The sequence below is a fragment of the Rhincodon typus genome, chromosome 38 (assembly GCF_021869965.1).
Source record: "Rhincodon typus isolate 14 chromosome 38, sRhiTyp1.1, whole genome shotgun sequence".
NCBI lineage: Eukaryota > Metazoa > Chordata > Chondrichthyes > Orectolobiformes > Rhincodontidae > Rhincodon > Rhincodon typus.
The window spans coordinates 10882501-10904139 of record NC_063369.1 but is presented as its reverse complement, the minus strand read 5'-3'; the positions used below and the strand labels follow the sequence as shown (position 1 = coordinate 10904139).

At 42.7% G+C, this 21639-nt stretch overlaps 1 protein-coding gene across 11 annotated transcripts in view; it reads right to left on the bottom strand.

Moving 5' to 3' along the window:
- Positions 1-21639, bottom strand: part of LOC109928451 (dedicator of cytokinesis protein 7-like) — a 151758-nt gene that overhangs the window by 79538 nt on the left and 50581 nt on the right. For all 11 annotated transcript variants that reach the window (XM_048617946.1, XM_048617948.1, XM_048617949.1 and 8 more), the window contains exons 5-14: positions 20873-21002; positions 19961-20173; positions 14416-14501; positions 10985-11051; positions 9229-9378; positions 8979-9059; positions 5918-6074; positions 5168-5292; positions 3544-3637; positions 2051-2213 (exon numbers count right to left, since the gene is read on the bottom strand). In XM_048617946.1, coding sequence (XP_048473903.1) covers positions 2051-2213; positions 3544-3637; positions 5168-5292; positions 5918-6074; positions 8979-9059; positions 9229-9378; positions 10985-11051; positions 14416-14501; positions 19961-20173; positions 20873-21002 — 1266 coding nt within the window. The remainder of the gene's footprint in view (positions 1-2050; positions 2214-3543; positions 3638-5167; positions 5293-5917; positions 6075-8978; positions 9060-9228; positions 9379-10984; positions 11052-14415; positions 14502-19960; positions 20174-20872; positions 21003-21639) is intronic.

Genomic DNA, 21639 nt, shown 5'->3' with positions numbered 1-21639 from the left:
TACAAGATGATCAGAGGATTAGATAGGGTGGACAGTGGGAGCCTTTTTCCTCGGATGGTGATGGCTAGCACGAGGGGACATAGCTTTAAATTGAGGGGTGATAGATATAGGACAGATGTCAGAGGTAGGTTCTTTACTCAGAGAGTAGTAAGGGCGTGGAATGCCCTGCCTGCAAAAATAGTAGACTCGCCAACTTTAAGGGCATTTAAATGGTCATTGGATAAACATATGGATGATAATGGAATAGTTTAGGTTAGATGGGCTTCAGATTGGTTTCACAGGTCGGCGCAACATCGAGGGCCGAAGGGCCTGTACTGTGCTGTAATGTTCTATGTTCTATGTTCTATCCCATGCGTCTTGATGATTGTCATGCTTCTTTCAAACTTCCTTAACACCACAGATTCAGCATCTTTATGAAACTTTTGAAATGTTCCAAGCTGAAAAGTTGAAACATTCTGAAAACAAAAAATTCTAGCGATCACAGCAGGTCAGGTAGCATGCATGGAGAGAAAGCTGATGTCAGCTCTGATGAAGAGTCATCTGGACTCGAAACGTTGGCTTGCTCTATCTCTCTCCATTTGCTGCCTGACCCGCTATGATCTCCAGCATTTCTTTTTCAGTACTGATTCCAGCATCTGCAGCAATTTGCTCCTACATTAAGCTCAAACATTCACCTTCTGCCATCGGAGGTCAGTCTAGCCAAACTGAGGACCTCGAGAGGCCAAATGCCAGTTTTACCTTATTCCAACAACACTGATTTCCACAAATCACCTGAATCCCATGACTGAACACAATACACCCCAAAGAAGGGTCTTTTGGCACAGTGGTAGTGCCCCATACCTCTGAACCTGGAGGCCCATGTTCAAGTCCAAGCTGCACCAGAAACGTGTAGTAGCATCTCTGAACCAGTTGGTTAGAAAATATCTACAGTACGCCACAAAACTTTTCTGTAGATGCAGCTTTAGAAGTTGCCACCTCTGAGCCAACTTTTGTTCCGTTCTGGAACTGAATCAGACAGTGTTAACACTGATGTAGGGTTTGAGCACATTTTCCAGACTGAGACACCAGTTCGAGATTGAAAAGGAAGACAAACACGTATTTATGTAGCAATTAATTGACCCCAGAACATCATAAAATGCTTTCAGCTAACAAAGTATACTGAAGTATCGCTGCCATTGTCAGGTGGGGACATGGTAGGCAATTTGTGCACAGCAAGCTCTCGGAAAATATCATGCAATAACCAGATAATCAGTTTCTGTAATGTCGAATGAGGGATAGATATTGACCTAGGACAGTGGTAAGAACTCTCTGCTCACATTCACCTTAATGAACAGAAGCAGGGCGTTTGTGGAACCTCTTAGCTGAAGGACTGAGGGAGCATTGTACAGTCAGAGATGTCATCTTCTGGTTGAAATGTTAAAAGCAGTTCTAGACTGCCCTCTTGAGGTAGTCATGAGAGATCCTATGGAATTATTTAAGGTAGTGTAGAAAATCCCTATGTTCTGCCCAATATTTATCTCTCAAGCAACATGACTGACTCATTGCTAATGTTGGGACCTTGCCATGCTTAAATTATCTTTTGAATTTGGACTGCAGCAGTTAAAGGCAGCAGCTCATCACCACTTTTTCCAGTGCGATAGGGTTTGGCAGCAAAGGCTGGCCTTGCCAACGACACCCACATCAATGGGGCAAAAAAAAACAACAAAAAGAACTTCTTTGCAGCCAATGAAGAGGAACAAGACTGAAAAAAGGTTGTTTTTAAATACGAAACTTCTACACTCTCAGGAAGCCCTGAAGCACTTCACAACCTATTACATACTTAGAAATAGGGTCACTGTTCAAGTCTAAAGTGGTACTATAATCCACACACACTCAGTAAAGACTTGCAGACTTTTTGACATCCTGAGGATTTGATAGGCAAATGTAACATCCATGGTGTTCACCATCAGTAGGCAAAGTACAGAAAAGACACTACTCCCATCCTGTCTTCTTCCTTGCATTGACACCAAGGTGGTACTACAGCTGCAGTATCACTAAGACTGATTGTTACCTGTACGTTGTGTAGGGCACATAGACCTCTCTTGCTGGAAACTCCAGGATTTCTTTCGTTGGACGGACTCGAGGATCTGGGTATGGTTTGACATGGAGCAGCTCAGGGGACAGGCAGTAGTGTGGACTTTCGGGAGCAGGAGATATATCAATCTTTAATTGAGCTATAAATATAGAAGACATGCTTTTAAGATAACTGGGCAAATCAAAAATATATAGGAAATGTGAAGTTATAGACTCTCCCGGTTTGAACCACTGCAGTCAATCTGATGTGAAACATCCATAGTGATGTTAGGGAGCTCCAGGATTTTGAACTCAGCAACTGGGAAGGAATGGCCAATATAATTCCAAGTTAGGGATGAGTGTTATTGCAGCTGCACTCATCCAGGCAAGTGGACAGCATTCCATCACATTTCCTGGCTTGTGTTTTTGTTGCTTTGGGAGTCAGAGATGAGTTATTCACTCCAAACTTCCCAGTATTGCTTGATATGTACCTCAAATATGTTAACATTCACTCTCTTCACAATCAATGCACAGTGGCAACAGTGCGTATAATCTGCAAGTTATGTTGCGACGTCTCACCAAACTTCCTTCCAAACCTGAATCTCTACCACTTAGAAGAACAAGGACAGGAGACATGTGGAAATACTGCCACTTACAAGTTCCCCTTCAAGCTACTGATCATCCTGACTTGGAATTAGAGCACCGTTCTTCACTATAACTGAGACAAAATCCCAGAACTCCCTTCCCAATGGCGCTACAGGATACATGCACCAGATGGACTGCAGCAGTTCAGAAAGGTGGCTCAATACCATCTTTCTCTAGAACAGAATCCGGATCCCAGAAAAGATATATAAAAAAAAGGGCATTCACTTCCTTCACCACCTGAATTTAGTTCTTTTGTCCAGGTATAGGCCAAGACTGACCGAACAAAGTCAGAAATTGAATGATCCTGGCAGAACTCAAACTGAGAATCAGTGAGCAGGTTATTGCTGACTATATGCTGCTTAATAGCACTGTCACTGACACCTTCCATCACTTTGCTGATAATTGAGGAGAATGATGGGACAGTAAATGACTGGACTAAAACTGTCCTGCTCTCTAGAACACTACATAATTGGCAATTTCCCACATTGTCGAGTAGAAGTTCATGTCATAATTGTGCTGGAACAGCTTAGCTAGAGCACAGCTAGTACTCAGTACTGTTGCCAGGATCTCTGTTGAATCTGGTCCCTTCTGTCACTTCTTGATCTCACATGGAGTGAATCAAGTTACCTGAGGACTAACATCTGTGATAACGGGTGCTCAGGAAGAGAGTAGCACACGTTTAACTTAGTACCAGTCAATGCCAGGTTGAGCAAGTTAAATGATAATTGTTTCCACAAAAGAAGCAAAGTGCTTTGGTTTGTTGCTTTCTCAAAAAGCTATTGTAGTCACTTGCTGCATCCCAACACTCACCCTGCACCTTCTAGCCTTCAGAATTCAACAACTTACCAGTCACTGGTCGCAGTCTCCGCAGAACAGACGAGGGCCTTCTCATGTCTGCCAGGAACTTGTACAAGTCTTCATCACTTAAACGATCCCCTTCCTGATAAAACAATAGGACAACAATCCAACATCAGACTCTCAACTTGAGAATGATTTCTAACATTTCTTAATGAGAGAGTCTGTAAAATTAAGCCATCCTAGTTTCGATGTTGGAGAAATTGAAGAGAAAGCAACACTAGTTACGAATGTGTTTTTTAGGTAACAGTGGGTGTGTTAAAATGCTTGGGTAGGGGTGGGGCAAAGACGGTAGATTGCCCAGGATTTCCCCCTTCAATTCACTTATACCATCATCATTGGAGTGTGTGTTGCTGATGCCAAGGTGGCAGCTACCTGCACAGATGGCAGCGATAAAGTCACACTGTCACAATAAGTGCATTCAGGCTGTTCCCTGGCTACGAGCAACCCCAGACCTGCGAGTAACCACCTTCCATGCTGCACACCTTACCACTTCGCTCAGGGCATGGGTCAACAAGTCAGGCAGAGATAAGGTATGAACAGTTTTGTTGACCATGTCTCTAGGTCAACAATTTTCTAATTCATTTCAGGGGCACATCAGCATTAAAACTTTAATAAAACCACAAATCAGTTCCACTATAGTACAATGTTCTTTGACTTGAGGGAGCCAACATCAGGAATTTGACAATCCACACATGCAGTTGCTGCATCACCCAGTGGCAGTGTTGGTGATACATACAGCCTATTGTATCATGCTGCCATCAATTTCCCTAACAAGATTTGACTCGAGTCCCTTTAGGCGTTCTGCACAGGTATATGTCAAATTCAACCTGCACACCCAAACTTAAACTAGCCTGGTGTCTTGATGTATCACAAAGCTTATGAGCTATGAGGAAAGGTCAGAAATTTAAACTTCATGGTCTGCATCAAACTAAATCAGGGTAAACCAGAGGCTAAATTGGGCTAAACTAGAGGCTAAATCAGACTGAGGGGAACCATAATTAAGTTCCTACCATAGTACAGGCACCAGAAAAGTTTAGTGGATTCCTGTGCAGTACAGTTCTGTGCTTTTATTAAATGGAATGTTCAAGTCTCCCCTTACATTCTGATGAAGACAAAATACTGACGATGTTAGAAATCTGAAACAAATAGAGCACACTGCAGAAATTCAGCAAGTCTGGCAGCATCTGAGGAGAAAGACAGAGTTACTGTTTAGAAAAGACTGTGAGAGTTCTGATGAGAGGTCATACCAGACTTGATATGGTGACTGTTTCTTACTCCACAGATGCTGCAGATACTGTATTTCTCCAGCATTCTCCGTGTTTGATTCCCAGGATATTGTACCAAGCAAGACTGGAATCTCAAACATCAACCTTCGACTGCTCACATGGCCCAATATTCCTTGCAAGATGTTTCAACTTGAGTAATGAAGCTACCTGTGTCATTTGTAAGCAGGGCAGATCATTCAGCAAACAACTTGTGAACTTCAGTCTCCAGGTGAGTAACTGGCCATTTTAAAAAAAAATAAAGTGATGGTTTTCTATAGACTCAAATGAATTACAATTGATTGCCTTCAATCACTTCTGTTGAGCTTAATATTTCTTTCATCGTTTACCTGTTTGAAGAAGTTTGTGACAGTCAGAGTAGCTGGCCGGAAGTTTGTATAATTGCAGGCATCATCTCCAATGCTCATCCGTTCCAATGTTCTTTTCTTCCGATCTGCCCACGTTCCCTTTCGCTCTTAAAAGGAAGCATAATAAAAAGAGCAGTCACTTCCCTTTGTTATAAGCCTACATCCCCCTTTCCACTTAAAACTACTGTTTACAGCAAAAAAGTCACGTGATTTGTGAAGTTTTAGCTTTTCAGCTCGAGTTCTTTAACCATTCTAATGACCCTTCCTCGAATGCTTTTCAAATGTTTATTCAATTCCTTTTTTTACTGTTACAGTCTCTGCTTTAATAGGCACATGCTAAAGCCATTTTCCATTCTAATGACCATCTGTCAAAGATTCTGATCCAGTCTAACATCATAAAGTAATAAATTCATTCACTTGGATTTTCTAGTTGAATGAATCTGTGAAATCAACTTGACAGAAGCATACGGTACAGTTACAAGGTTACATAGGCTTACTAATCCAGTACACATCCAGCTACCTTTAAAGCCCATAGGACATTTTACAGTATCAAAGGCGCAATTTAAGTGCAAACATCGCTGCTGGAAAGATCAATCTTGAAATGCATACTGATACCAATATCTACTTATAAAGATAAATCTGACTTGTGTCCAACAAACTTCACTTAACGGATATGACTATGTAAGGGATTAGCTTCAGAAGGGCAAAACGGAGCCATCTACTGTTTCTCACCACTTTCTGAGTCTGAGGAATCACGCTCCAGGCTCCCTGCGCTGCTCACAATGTTCATGAGGTGGATGGCAGTCCAGGCAAAGGGCATTCGGAATTTTCCCAACTTGTTGCAGAACTGTTCTGCCTGATTCTTCAACTTCTCCACCTTCTCCTTGTGCTGTGCAGGTGACACAAACAATAAAAATGTGTGTTCAGTTATACTCCAGATAAGTGAGCTGAGAGTGAGAAAGTGAATTGGAACAACAGGAAAAGAGAGAGAGATACAGACAGATTAAGACAATAACAGAATTGAAAACTAGCAGAGATGTAGAAGGCTAGCAAAGAACTGCACTTCATCATTTATTATCCTCTTAAAAATATTTAACTTGTGAAACAATGAAAAGTTAGATGCAATAACCATTATATGGACAGCAAAATCCAAGAATCATGAACAAAGTAAATAACTGTTCAATCAGCATTTAATGGTCTTAGTTGGGGGAGGAACATTGGCCAAGTCACTGAGAGAACACTCCTTTTCTCCAAGTAGTGCCATGGGACCCTAAATATACAACTGAACTGCTGGTACAGGCCAGTGATAAAGGGGACTTCTGACAATGTGGAACACCAATTAGGATTACATGGGACTCTGATTATCTTCCCAATCAGAGGCAAATGCTACAAACTGACATGCTGCAAGTAAGGTCTGAAAGCAAAAATGTAGGATTGCAATTGTGACTTACATCAATGTAAGCATTTAACAACCATCTAAACGGTGACACTAAGCACGATGTGCTCCCTGATGCACTTAATATCTCTGTGCTCAGTTTGAGCAGAATGCCAGTGGTGCAGTTTCACCTGCCCCGACAGCCCCGGACGCACCTGTTCCCTCTGTCACCGCTGCAGACGTCAAAATGGTCTTCCTAAGAATCAAACCAAGGAAAACGACGGGCCTAGATGGGGTCCCTGGCCATACATTTTCATCCTGTGCAGACCAGCTGGCAGGAGGTATACACTGACATCTTCAACCTCTCCTTCCTACAAGCCAAAGTCCCTAACTACTTCAAGAAGACCACCATCACCCCCAGTACCTAAGAAAGAACATGCAATGTACTATAATAATTATCGCCCAGTGGCTCTGGCCTCCATAATCATGAAGTGCTTCGACAAGCTGGCCATGGCCCACATTAACTCCAGTCTCCCAGCCTGCCTGCCTCAATCCCCTACAATTTGCCTACTGACGTAACAGGTCCACAGTGGACGCCATTTCCCTAGCCCTGCACTCATCCCTGGAACATTTGCAAAAAAAGGACACCTATGTCAGACTCCAGCTCATTGACTACAGCTCTGCCTTCAACATCATTATCCCCTCCTGACTGATCTCTAAACTCCGAGACCTGGGTCTTGGTTCTGCCCTCTGCAACTGGATCCTCAGCCTCCTGGCCCATAGACTGCAATCAGTGAAGTCAGAGGATTGCACCTCCTCCACAATAACACTCAAAACTGGAGCCCCCCACTCCCAAGGATGCATTCTCAGCCCCCTACTGTACTCCCTGTACACCCGTGACTGTGTAGACAAATTCAGAATGAACACCATCTACAAGTTTGCTGACAACACCACCGTGGTAGTACGGATATCAAACAACGATGAGTCAGAATACAGAAAGGAGATTGAAGGCTTGGTGACACAGTGCGATGATAACAACCTAGTTCTTAATGTCGGCAAAACAAAAGAACTGATCATTGACTTCAGAAAGAAAGGAGGAGAACACATCCCCATCTACATCAACGGTGCGGAGATTGAGAGGGTTGAGAGCCTCAAGTTTCGTAGGAGTGACGATAACCAACCACCAGTCCTGGACTTCCCATGTAGATGCGACAGTCAAGAAGGCACAACGATGTTGCTTTTTCCTCAGGCGGCTCAGGAAATTTGGCATGTCCATAAGGACCCTCACCAACTTCTACAGAAGTACCATAGAAAGCATACTGTCCGGATGCATAATAGCCTGGTATGGAAACCGCTCTGCTTTGAACTGTAAGGAACTACAGAAGTTTGTGCGCACAGCTCAGACCATCACGAAAGCCAACCTCCCATCCATGGGATCTATTTACACGGCTCGTTCCCACAGAAAGGCTGCAACATCATCAGAGACCCATCCAACCCCAATAATGCTCTCCTACAACTTCGTCCATCAGGCAAAAGATACAGAGGTTTGAACACATGCACCAACAGGCTCAAGAACAGCTTCTTCCCTGTCGTTATTAGACTGATGAATGGACTCTCTAATTTCAAATAATGTTGATCTTGTTAACGTTGTTATTGCCTTCTGCTCATCCTGGGCGGTGTTACCTGTATGCCTTGCTCTGTCGAAGTTTTTTCTGCCCTATGATCTGCATGGCCTTGCTTACTATGATCTGCCTGTAATGCTCACAAACAAGCTTTTCACTATACTTAGGTACACGTGAAAATAATTCAAATCCATCAATCAATTACGTAGGCATCATGCAGCAACAGAACGTGGGATTATGCTGTAATTTGCTGAGGTTCCATTCTCATCCTCATTACTCAGCTAAAACATTACTCACAAAAACATTGGAGCAGGATTAGACCATTCACCCCTTTATTCTATTATTCAATATGATCATAGCTAATTCTCTAACTCAACATCACGTTCTGTCACCACCTCCATGCCCCAATTCTCCTCCTATTTAAAAATCTACTAAGCTCAGTCTTCAACATGCTCAATGATGAAACATCCGTACCGCTCTGGCGTAGGGAATTCTAAAGATTCTCAACCCTCACTGAAGAAATCTTCCCTCAGTTCAGTTTTCATGTCATGAAACCATGACACATACTTCTGTAGTCCCCAGGCAGGGGAAACATCCTTCCAGCATCTACCCTGTTCATGACCATAACAACGTTCTGTATTTCAACTGGGTCACCTCTTACCCTCCACGTGTACCAACATACATGATACATGACAGTACTGCAAAGCATTTTTGCAGTGAAACTTCCAGCAGCCAATAAAGTACATAAAGAATTATCTACAATTTAAGTGATTAGGTAGACATATGCTCTCCTTACCTTGGTAGAATCAGACTCCTTCATAACCATGTAGGGTTCAGCACACTCCCCAATGTCACCCTGCTGCAGAACCTTTTCAAGCTGCATTGGGGAAAAAGTTCAAAACAAGAACTGTTCTAGATTAAATACAGCAAAAAAGATCAGCAGCCTCAAAGAGGGTGAAAACTCAAACAACAAAGTAAGAATTCTAAATCCAAGAGATTTACTTTATTAAAAAGGTAGGTGTTTCACAGGGAAGCTCCAAGTTTACCTTAATAACCAGGAATATGTCAGTGGAAGGATATGTTATTGAGAATATGGTGGACCTGGCCATCGTTGATATTGCAGCATGGGGAATATGAGTTCGGAGTAAGCCCTTCATTTGGTCAGAGTTCAAATCAAAATAGAAGTTCTCAGAAATCTACAACAAACAGCAGGAAAAAAAATCTCGTTAGCTTAATCAAAAAGTTTCAACTAACTACATACAATGAGTTAGTCTAAAATAAGGACTGCACTAGACAATAAGTGATTTTGACATCGGCATAAGAACATAAGAAATAGGAGCAGGTGTAGGACATTCAGCTCCTCAGGTCTGCCTTGCCATTTAATAAAAGAATAGCTGATCTGCCTCAACCCTCAACTCCACTTTTGTGCCAGATCAGCATAGTTGTCAATTCTCCGATATTTCAAAACTCTTTCTACTTCCTCTTTAAATACTTTCAGTGATCCTAGCCTCCACAATTCTCTAAGGTAGAGAATTCCAGGCATTCACTGCTCTCTGGGAAAAGAAATTCGCATTTCCGTTTTAAATGAGTGCCTACTTATTCTATAATTGTGTCCCCTAGTTTGACATTCCACCATCTTGAAAACATCTTTTCAACTTTTACACTGTCAAGCCCCCTCAGAATCTTATACATTTCAATAAGATTACTTTTTATTTTTTTTACGTGCTAATGAATAAGGGCATAATCTGTTGAGTCATTCCTGTCAGAAAACATCTGACAATGTACAATATACAATACAACTTACAGACCACAAAACCCTGACACACCCAATATAATAGAGCACCGTTTTCAGAATTGATAAATGCACCAGGTAAATCCAGTCGGAATTTGACCTTAATCATCTTATTGCCAATGTCAATTCTCACGGTTAAGTGGATGTTGTCATCTACCAGCACTGAATTCAGTTCTTGGCAAGCCCAATTAATTCTCAGCTCCCCACGAGGAGCAGCAGTCTGTCTTAAGGAATCAACTCAGCACATCCCACAGCACAGCTTCAAGAAGATACAAAAATACGAACTCGGAGCATCAGTAAGCGCATTCAGCACCTCGAGCCTGCTCCGCCACTCTATTAAATCACAGCTAAACTTCTGCCTCAGTGACACTTTCCTACTCAATTCCCCAGCCCTTGAAGCCTTTAATAACTATCAATTGCTGTCTGGAACAAACTCAATGGCTGAGCGTCCACAGCCCTCTAGGGTAATAGACAATGTCCCCTAGCGCAAGAAGTAAACAAAAAGAAAATACAGCATTGCTGATGATAGTAACAGAAAAGAGAGTGCACTTAGCACTGCTCCTCGGAGCGCCAGGAACTCAGGTTTGATTCCAGCCTCAGGTGACTGTGTGGAGTTTGCGCATTTTCCCAGTGTTTGTGTGGGTTTCCTCTGTGTGCTCCGAATTTCTCCGACAGTCCAAAGATGTGCAGGCTTGGGTGGATTGGCCATGCTAAATTTCCCACAGTGTCCAGGGATGTGCTGACTAGGTGGATTAGCCATGGGAAATGCAGGGTTACAGGAATAAGGTGGGTTGGTCTTCGGAGGGTCAGTGCGGACTAGATGGGCCAAACGGCCTGCTTCCACACTGTAGGGATTCTATGATACTTTAGAAAGCCTGACAATAAGTGATAATTTCCCAGTCGATACTGGAAGTAAAATTCAATAAGAATGGTCCCTTACTGAGAAAATACTGATTTCACACAGTGTGAATAAATATAAGTGAAGGAAGCTACGAGAACAAGCCACTTACCTTTTTCTTTTCCTTCACATCATACAGGGCAAGAACACCAAATATGGGCTCGATTTCAATTTCAAACCTTTGATGGAAGAGACAAAAATATCACTCAGAGGGAAACAAGTTGCTATCGCATTCAAAGTACACCAAGAATCCTTTGGAATAAAACAGTAAAAAATAAAATCCACCAAAGGTTGACAAGAAATTGAAACACTTCTTACCCTGTATAAATGGGAATAATTATACCTTTACATAGGATCAAACACATTTGTCTCTGCCTAGATGTCTACATAATTAAGTTCATGCAGGACTTGGGAAAGAAAGCTCTGGAATCAGTCTGAAAAGATAGAAAACAGTTCTTGCGCCTATGAAAGTTTGGGCTGTCTCAATTTAGATTCTAGAAGGCAAAACTTCAAAGTTCAACGCCCAAAGTAGTAGTTTAATTGGCCAGAGCAGCTCAGCAAGGAGAAACATGTCGTTGGCTTTTTTTTCCTGTGACTGTGTTTGCGGCTCATTTTTGAATTTTAGTGGACACTAAATCTTGACATAACCTATTCTTTACCTTCAGAAATTGCTGGAGACACTCAGTAGGACTGGCAGCATCCCTGGGGAGAAAACAGTTTTGTTTTGAATCCAGTGACTCTTCATTAGAAGTGATACCTGATAGCTGCTAAGAAAAAGTGGCATCTGTGCTGAAGACAGACAGGGTAAGAGTGTGAGATATGAAAGGGTAGGCAGATAGGGAGATTATTGAAGGTAAGCCAGAACAGGAGAGAAGCTGAATGAGTGATAACTAGAGCTAACAGGAGGAGAGAATGGGTAGGCTGTGCTGAAAAGTAGCCCATGTAACATGATAATGAAACTAAGAGTGGGTGAGAATAGGTTTGTGTGCTGCACGTAATGCATGTCACATCAGGGCTAGTGTATGGGGATGAGTGAAAAAACAGGGAAAGATGTAACCAGGCTCTAAAGTTATTGAACTTGATGTTGAGTTCTAGAGGCTGGAGGGCCCAAGCGAAAGATGAGATGCTGCTCTTCAAGGTTGTGCCGAGACTCGCTGGAGCTCTGCAACAGGCCTGTGACAGAAACGTTGGTGCAGGAACACAGTAGTGCGGTGACTCGGCAGGTGACTGGAAGTTTGGGGTCATTTTTACGGACAGAATGTAGGTGTTCTGCAAAGTGATCAGTGGGTCTATGTTCCAACTCCCCAGTGCAGAGGCAGCCACATTGTGACCAGCAAATACAGTAGACTTGATTGAATGAAGTGCAGGTTAATCACTGTTTCACCAGGGAGGCACAGTTTGCGCTGTGGAGTGAGGAGGAGGTTACTCCTTCTGCGATGGCACGGGAAGCTGCCATGGGAGTGTGGGGAGCTGTTCAGAATGGAGTAGGAATGGATCAGAGTGCCCAGGAGGGAACGGTCCCAATGTGTGTCTGCTGGCAGCAACCCACTGGAGGTGACAGAAACAGCTGCTTACAATCCTTCATATGTGAGTGCTGATAGGGTGAAGACCAGTCAGACAGTATCGTTGTTGTGAGAGGGAAGAGAAGTGATGAAGGCAGAGTGCGGAGGTAGGTCAGACAGGGCTAAGGGCCCTGTCAACCAGAGTAGCGGGGAATCCTCAGTCGAGGCAAAAGGGGGACATTTCTGGGGCATACCTTGTGGAAGGTGGCATCATCAGAACAGATGTGATGGTGACAGAGAAACTGGGAGAATCGAACAGAGTCTCCACAGGATATGAGGACGTATAGTCCAGGTAACTGTGGGAGTCAATGGGTTTGCAATAGATATCGGTGGCCAGCCTATCCCCGGAAATGGGAACAGAGATGTAGAGGAAGGGAAGGGAGGAGTCAGAGATGGACCAGGTGAAGGTGAGTGCAGGGTGGAAAGTAGAAACAAAATTGATAAATTTTTCAATTCCAATGTGTTGGGGAACCAGCACCCTGAGCTTCCAGTTACCTGTCACTTTAACATACCACCTGCGTTCCCACATTAACATTTTTGTCTCAGGATTGCTGCAGTGGTCCAGTGAGGCTCAACACAAGCGTCAATCATCTCATCTGAGGTCTTAAGGACCCAAAATGTTAACTCCGATTTCTCTCCACAGATGCTGCCAGATTTCCTGAGCTTTTCCAGCAATTTCTGTTTTTGTTTCTGATTTCCAGAATCCACAGTTTTTGGTTTTTATCTCATCTTTTGCTTGGAGACCTTGCAACCTCTCAGACTCAACACTGAACTCAATAACTTCAGAGCCAATTACCTCCTTCCATGTTTTTACCCACACCCACACCCTGACAGGGGTCACTTTCAGCACAGCCAAACAATTCTCACCTATGTGTTAGGTCTATTATCACAAGGGTTGCTTTCAAAATAGCCCACACATTCGCTCCCGCTCTTAGCTCTCACTATCAATTATTCAGCTTCTCTTCTATCCTGGCTTACTATCAACAATCCCTGTCTGCCTACCCCTTTTATATCTCTCTGTTTCTGGGCTCCACTTTCAATTATTGGCTCACCTCTGCTCCTCCTCCTACCCACCCCCACTTCTCCCCAATCATCAATATAAATACCACTTTCCCTTGCTGTCATGAAGAAGGGTCACTGACTTGAAACTCTGTTTTCTCCCCATAGATGCCACCAGACCTGATGAGTTTCTCAAGCAATTTGTGTTTTTTCAGATCTCCAGCATCCTCAGTCCTTTGTTTTATTTTATTGTTTTATTCTATTCTATAACGTTCCCTGGAACTGAATAATGGCAACATTGGTGATAAAAATGGAAATTAACCCAAATACTGATGCCCTGCAACTTGATGAGCACAACAGTCATGAAAAGAAACCAATAGGTTTACTTGCAACTGAGCTAGAGTAAATACTCAGAGGAAAGAGGAGTAACTTTAGGAATTCTCAACTTACATGGACTGACTCGTTGAAAAGCAATTCAGTACAAAACAATAGCTGAAGACCCTCATTTCATTCACTATACAGCAACATCTGCAAGTGCATACGTGAGCACTGGAAAAGGACAGGATTGGTGCCCCCGCAATGACCCCAAAACCAAACAAACCTATTAATTTGCACTGCGCTGAGCTCACATCCAAATAGCTGCTGAACCTCAGCATAAGATGGCATGTTCAGTCGTACAGATGAAGGAGGCAAAATATATAGTCTATTTCATTAACATCATAACATTGTTGGAAAGGTTTAAAAAATGAATGAGACTGAGAATTGTCTGACTGAATTCTACGTGAATTATCACAAACAATTTTCTGGCTTTTGCATCTGATTTCTGATACACTTAATGTTTACACTACTTAGCAAACAACACCCAAGCCCACCTGCAATATCACTTCCCATGGGCTAATATATATACACCCCCATTTTGTGTCTATCAATACTGCAGGAGAATGTGACAATTACTTCTATGCTGTAAAGAGGCCCTACTCACTTCAATGACAGGCATTTTACAAGGATTCTTTGTCCAAAATGTTCTTTTGGGACTTCAGGAATGGTGCATCGTTCAATCGCTTCATCCTGTCAGTAGAAAAATACATGTAGTATGTCATACCATAAATACCTCATTGGTTAGTGTTCTTTTAAAGCAACAGTGATTAATGCGGAAAATCATGGCCGCATCTATTACCTGTTGCTAACTGCAAATTCTATTTGGATATCACGGCCAGCACCATCTCCCAATAATGTGTTCAGTGACCCCTGTCGACCAGTAGGACTTGATATAATTGTTGACAAGTTTTTAAATCATCAATGCTTAGATCAACATAGAGAGAGCTGAGTTCCAGCTTCAACACGTACAATGAGCTGAATGGCAAGTGCAACTCAGGGAATGGAGAGTTATACTAATCAGTGGAATGGTGGCTGTGTTTCAAAGTTTAAGTATTTATCTATTACATGGGGCTTGTATTGTGCAGATAGTAAGGAGGTTGGTTAGCTCAATTCGCTGGACAGCTGGTTTGCAATGGAGAGTGACACTGACAGCACAGGTTCAATTCCTGTACCAGCTAAATGTCCCACCTTCTCAACCACGGCTCAGGCAAGGGACAAGGTGACCCTTAGGTTAAACCACTACCAGTCATTTCTCTCAAAGAGCTTCCCTGTGGTCCTCTGGGTCGATGGCAACTTTACCTTTTGCCTTCATTGCACAGAATAATCACCCAATTCCAAAAGCTACACATACAGAAATAACACAGCCTCTCAGCCAAGTTGTTTATACTTACTGAGTAGAGACCGTCCAGAAGACATATTGATATTCAACAGACCTATGAATGATGTGGCAAATACACCACTCAAAACACCAGCTTCTAAACATGCCAGATGTCAAGGACAAGATTCCATCATCACGGAGGACTGACATCACTACGTCACCTTCTGCATCTATTTCTTAAATGAAATCAATTTTCTGCATTGTGGCTTTGATTTATTTTGAAAGGACCAAGCATGGAGGAATGTGGCTTCACTCTAAGTAACAGGAACCTAGGTAAGAAAGTTCAGGTTTAGGTTTTGAAAACTCCACTTGAGGCCCTGAGTGAAACAGGAATACCCATCAAAACACCATTTATGGTCTTTCTGCGATGGTATTGTCACTGCAACAACATCCTGAAATGATAGTCGGAAGGTTCCTTTGGCGAATTTCAAGATATTTTTAATCAGACCAAATTCATTGTTGAATCCCCATCACTCCTCACATGTGGGATATTTCACAGGTGGCCTTTAAATAGACACTAACTATTTCGTCCACAAGATGGTGCCAAAGCTCCCACTGTTAGAGACAGCAATTGAATTTGGGATTAAAAACTCTTGAAAAATGGGATTCAGGGCAACTCGACCCTGGTCAACAGTTCTGTAAAAGTGGCATTGTATAATGTATGATACCAAATATCAGGTGGCAGCAAAACAGAACTCAAAGTTCTGCAAAGCAGTTTAAGAAGTGGTATTTTTGATGGTTTCAGTTTCCTTCTTGATTTCTGAATTTACCACTCTGCCATAACATTGGCAATAGGCTTATGACTCTACACCATGTAAGCTAACTGCCGGTGTTTTTCCTCCTCCTGCTGCTCCATTTAAGAAGTGCATCACCAGCAATCTGCACTTTCCCCACTCACCTTAGCTGAAATCAGGCTTGAGGCCACATGTTACTGTGCTTCTCTGGCTTAGTTTGAAACCTAAGATCTTGTATAATCCTTAGAAGACAGACAGGATCTTTCAAGTGAAACTAGGGAAGAATGGCAATGATGCATCTTTGAAGCATCTTCACATTACAACAGGGCTCGGAATGTGTGGAAGGGCTTCAGATGGAGTAACTTGGTCTGAGGCAATACAAGTCCATTAAAATAAATTAATAGGAAGTTACCAACTTTCAAGTGGGGCTTGATGGTAGCAAAAATCTCTGATGGCTCAGTGGGCAAATATACAGACCAATATGAAAGTTAGCCACATTGGCCAGGATAAACTCAATAACAACCTGCTTTTGTGCAGAATATTTTTTAATATCCAGATGTGCTCTTACATACAATGAATGGTTCTTTTTCTCCCCCATTTACCAAATCAACCATGCTATTTTTTTCATTTATTACGCACAAATAAATCACCTGTGTCTGTACTTGAATAAATTTACATGCGAAGCCCAGTAAGGGCAATGCAAACCATCCAGGAGGGGTTTGGGGGGGATGGTGGTGGTTGGAGGATTTGTGTGGGTTGATGCTAGTTTCTTAAGCACTTCAGCTCCCAATTACTAACCAGTGAGTCATATTGAATGAGTGTACAGATGTAAGTCAATGATGGGCATGCACTCCATTATGATGTCCTTTCGGTTCAGATTAAGTGGAAGCTCCAAGTACTGAGTAATCAGAAGATTTTAAGGTCACTGGATCATGATTGGACGTTGGAAGAGCATCAGTTGAGCTGAGCAGCAATTGGTCGATCTTTCTGCTGGCTTTAGCCTAAGGCCAATTCGGTGTACAGCAACCAGAGCTATAACCACTGTAAGTGCCAAGCCCCAGGCCAGAGTGCACAGAACACAGTCAGGGTTACTGTGAAGAAGGTGGAGGAAGGAACATCGGTCGATTGGACCTTCTTTGTGATGAGGATCGGTGTGGGCTCCAAACCGTAGATATTTTCTGTCTGCAAGATTTCAGTCTTTTAGAGCAAAGAGTTAAACTCAAACAAGTGTGGCAGACTGACACATTCCAAGGTCCAGGGCTATGTGCTGACGGATGTGCTAAAGTTTTGGGCAGCTGCCGCCAAGGTGCAGTGGGGAAAGACCACCATCTAAGGTGGGTAAATGGGGGTTCATTCAGTTATCGGACCCTCCCCATTCTTCAAATATATGTAAATATAATCTTGTACAAGAAAGAATTGCCTTGGTTTGGTTTGCTGGATAGAGTCAAACACCAATGTTTGTTCTGTTTCTTCATATGCTACTGTACAGTATGAAGAGGAGTGGTGAGGACAGAGTGCGAGAGATGGGTCAGACAGGGCTAAGGACCCTGTCAACCACAATAGCAGGGAATCCTCAATTGAAGAAGATGTACATTTCTGAGGCATCCCCTGCAGTAGTTGGCATCATCGGAACACATGCGACGGAGATGGAGGAACTGGGAGAATGGAATATAGTCTTTACAGGAAGCAGGGTGTTAGGAGGTATAGTCAAGGTATTTGTGGGAGTTGGTGGATTTGTAGTAGATATTGGTGGCCATCCTATCCCCAGAAATGGAAACAGAGATGGACCTTGCGAAGGTGAAGGTGCAGCGGAAATTGGAAGCAAAAAAAAAACCGATAAACTTTTCCAATTCTGGACCAGAGAGGGAAGCAGCACTGATGATATCATCGATATATCGGAGAAAGAGTTATGGGTGAGGGCAAGAATAGGACTGGAACAAGGAATATTCCACATAAAGAGTGAGTGTCTAGCCATCCTTCAGCAGCTCCCACTGCTACTGTCAAATGTCCAGGCCTGTTCTGGCCAGAGGCTTCAGCTGCATCATTGATCTGGAGGGGCTGACAACAAATTGGATGCTACGTCCACATTCCTAATGAGAACAGATAAAGTCACTAAACCGCATGAAATCTTCATTTCCCCTGCAGATGGAGCGCAGCACAGATAGATCAGGTCATAACCAGATGGGTCTATCTGCTCAAGGATGAACTTCCTGTTTATTTCCCAAGCGTTTTCGGTCAGATCCACTGACGTCAAGCCAGTGTTCTTCTCTGACTACTGCATCCTACTGGCTGACTGTCACATACAGGATGACCAGCGGGCTGGCAAGGGAACATGGAAGTTGACCATGAAACTGTTGACCCCAGAACACAATGGAGGAGCTCAAAAGGGATCATCAAGGTTGGAGAACTGTGACACCCTTCTGAGAGTCTCCAGCGGACTGGTGGAAAACAGTCAAGGTGAACATAAAAAGGTTCCTCATTCTCAAAAAGGTGTTCAGAAGGTGAGAGAGATTGGTAAAATCGTCAAATCTCCAGTAAAGCATGCAGAACCTACTCCTACTGCAAACGATGGGGCTCGATTTCAAGGAGAATTTCCAGGAGGTGAAAATCCAGCAAACCTTGCTCTTCGTCTTGGAGGTCTCTAAGATCATCTTTCAGACCACGGTCCGATGGACATGTGCATGCATTCCTTCTTCCAGAAGGTGCACAAGGAGAACTCTATACTCAGCAGCCTGAAGGAAGAAGATGGTGCTGCAGCATCATCTCAGTCTGACATCCTGAGGATCAGCAAATCCTTTTATGCCAGACTGTATGACACAAAACCCACAGATAGCACAGCCTCCCAGTCATTCCTGTCCTCTATCATGGAGGTCTTAGACAACAGCACGTGGGAGAGGCTGGACCAGCCATTATCCCTCATAAAGTTGACCAAGGTCCTTAAGTCTTTTGAGAAGAATAAAACTCCCAGAAGTGACAGTTTACTGGCCAAGCTGTACTTGGCTCTGTGGGACCTGATTGGCCAGGACCCGCTGAAGGTGTACGATAGCATACTTCTGGCAGGTAGCTTGTGCAAATCATGAGGAAGGGTATCACCACCTTCATCTACAAGCAGAAGGGGGAAGAGGGAGGAAATTAGAAATTGGCGACCAGTCTCACTGCTGAATGTGCCAATGTCTGGAAGATCATCAGCTCGGTGAAAGACACTCTGGTTTGCCCAAACTTGATGGTCTTCCAGTGTTGACTTTGACCAAGTGTTACAGATGGAAGATTCCAAGGTCCAGGACTATATGCTGAGGGATGCGCTAAACCTTGGAGCAGCTGCTGTCAAGGCACAGTGGGGAAAGATCATCATCTAAGATCTTTCTGTTTAAGTTTAACCAAGGTCTGTTCAGTTGTCAGACCCTCCCAGTGCATCAAAATGAACATAAATAGTTACCTACATAAGTAGGAAATGCCTTTTTTGCAACTACAGAGAAACTCTGAGAAATGTCAAAATTCCAGCGTTTTGTTTTATTTCTCTCTGTAAAGACTGCACAGAACTGATTTAGAACTTATGTACTTATAAATGATTTTTATGAATAAAGTATATTTTTAAAATATCAAACTAAACAGCTGACCTTTGGCATCTGTGTTACAGTGACGGATGAGCTAGTTGAAGGTTAATGGCCATATATCTGAAACCATTGCCTTCAGTACAGGGAGCTAAAATGTGCCTGCAACATGACAATTTTATAAGATCACAGCACAACATTACACAGGAGGCCCAATATTCAACCCATCAAATACCATCCCCAGCTTCTTCTGAAGTCCAATCCAATCTCACCTATGTCCCACATTCTTGCAACTTTTGTCCAACAAATATCTGTCCAATGTCTTCTGGAAAGCTGCTACCAAATCTGGTTCCACTATGCTATTCACATTTGTCAACAAACTTGATAGCAAATTTCTAAAGGGACTGACTCTGCAGAAAGTGGACCATTCTCAATGCCTGCAACTGCTGCATTATATCATTATATTGTATAAAGCAGCTGTTTTACCTCATCTGATGGTGGGAAGAGTGCCAGCACTTCTCGGTGCCTATTCTCTTTCCTCTGCTCCCCATTGCGTCTGTCCACTTCTTCAGGGGCTGTGCGTTCCAGGAGGCTGGGAAGCAGCAAGTCAGCAGTTGAGTTCTTCAGGTCGAAGATACTGGAGGCCCAGCTGCCCCGTGGTGTGTCGTCCAGAGACACTGATCTTCGCTTCAACTCATCCTACCAATGAAAGTGCAACAAGTCATTTGCAATTTTTATCTATCATGGATTGCCCCTCATGCTCCCCTTCCAGCTCCAAATTCCTATTGAAGGAAACAGATGAAACCGTGATAGAAAAAGCTGGAAAACAGTCAGTATCTGTAAGGAAATGGAAAACACTGACATTTCAGGTAAATGAGGGTCCACAAATCATAGAACCATATATTCCAGGTAACCAGTGGACCCAATGTATCTGTCCTGTTCCTCTAACAGTTATTCAATTTGTCTCATTCCTCTGTTCCAGATCCATACAATTTTAAATACTACTCAACTCTTTTGAAAGTTAGGCTTGATACATAACAGTTTTTCTTGCTAAGTGCCGCCTGACTTTACATTGATTTCTCAAGTTATATTGTCCTTTTAAGTGATTCGATATGGGCTTAAAGCCGAGCATCTGCAATATTTAGTTTCCTTGCAACAGACACATCTTCTGCTTCAACTACTTCATACCAGCTACTCCTTGCTCCAGGTGCTAGAAGCTGCACAAATCAAGCATCAGAGACAGCTCTCCCAATATTGGAAATGCTGATCTTTGGTGGCCACCAGAATGATGGCAAGGAACTAACCATCAGGTAACCACTGGTCTAAACTTCCTCACTTGAAAGAGTATTGGAACAAGCAATTAACTGTAACGTTTAAATATTCCTTCTTCTCAAATACCTGATCATCCTGGCTCGTTCGGTCATCAACAACTTCATCAGACTCAAAGATCTGCTTGGGCAAGCCCCGCTGTCTTTCACGCTGTTTCTCCAATGTGTTGGGGTTAAATGCAGTGCTCAGCTTTTGATACCTTTTTCAAAAACAAAGTTATATCAAGAGTTATAAGAGAAAGAGAAGCGAAAGAAGGGAATGATTGACAGACTTAGTCACAGCCTGGGTGCACATGGGTCAATCTTCTATTCTCATCCTTGACTCTCCCTAACTTCAGAAAAGTCAAAGGGCAAAAATACAATCAAAATGTTAAGATCACAGAGACTTGTAGCCGTAGTTTTAATACAGATTGCATGAAATTACTAAAGATACTGATCACAGGTTTAAAACCACTCAAACATTTAGACATAAAGAAAACATTTGATCGCTGCTTTCTCTAAATTTGAGAACTGTTCTGCTCCAGGCTGAAGCTAACACTGGACAACTCAGGTTCCAGGTTGAAACATGAGGCAGCAAATAGTCTTTAACAAAATAATTCAAATATATTTCACAAAAGAAAAATGAAGCAATTAAGAAGACACTTTAGAAAATCTTAGCTTCAGCCTAATTCCCAACAATATTCTTTTACAGAAACTCAGAGAAATATCACTCGTATCCGAAGTTTTGCAGTTTTTACTTATCTGACTTTTTCCAGTTCTCAGTCTTGCATTACTGAGACAATTTCATGACATTTCTCCTGTCCTGATGGTCTGAACCTCTTTTCAGTCCTGGCAACT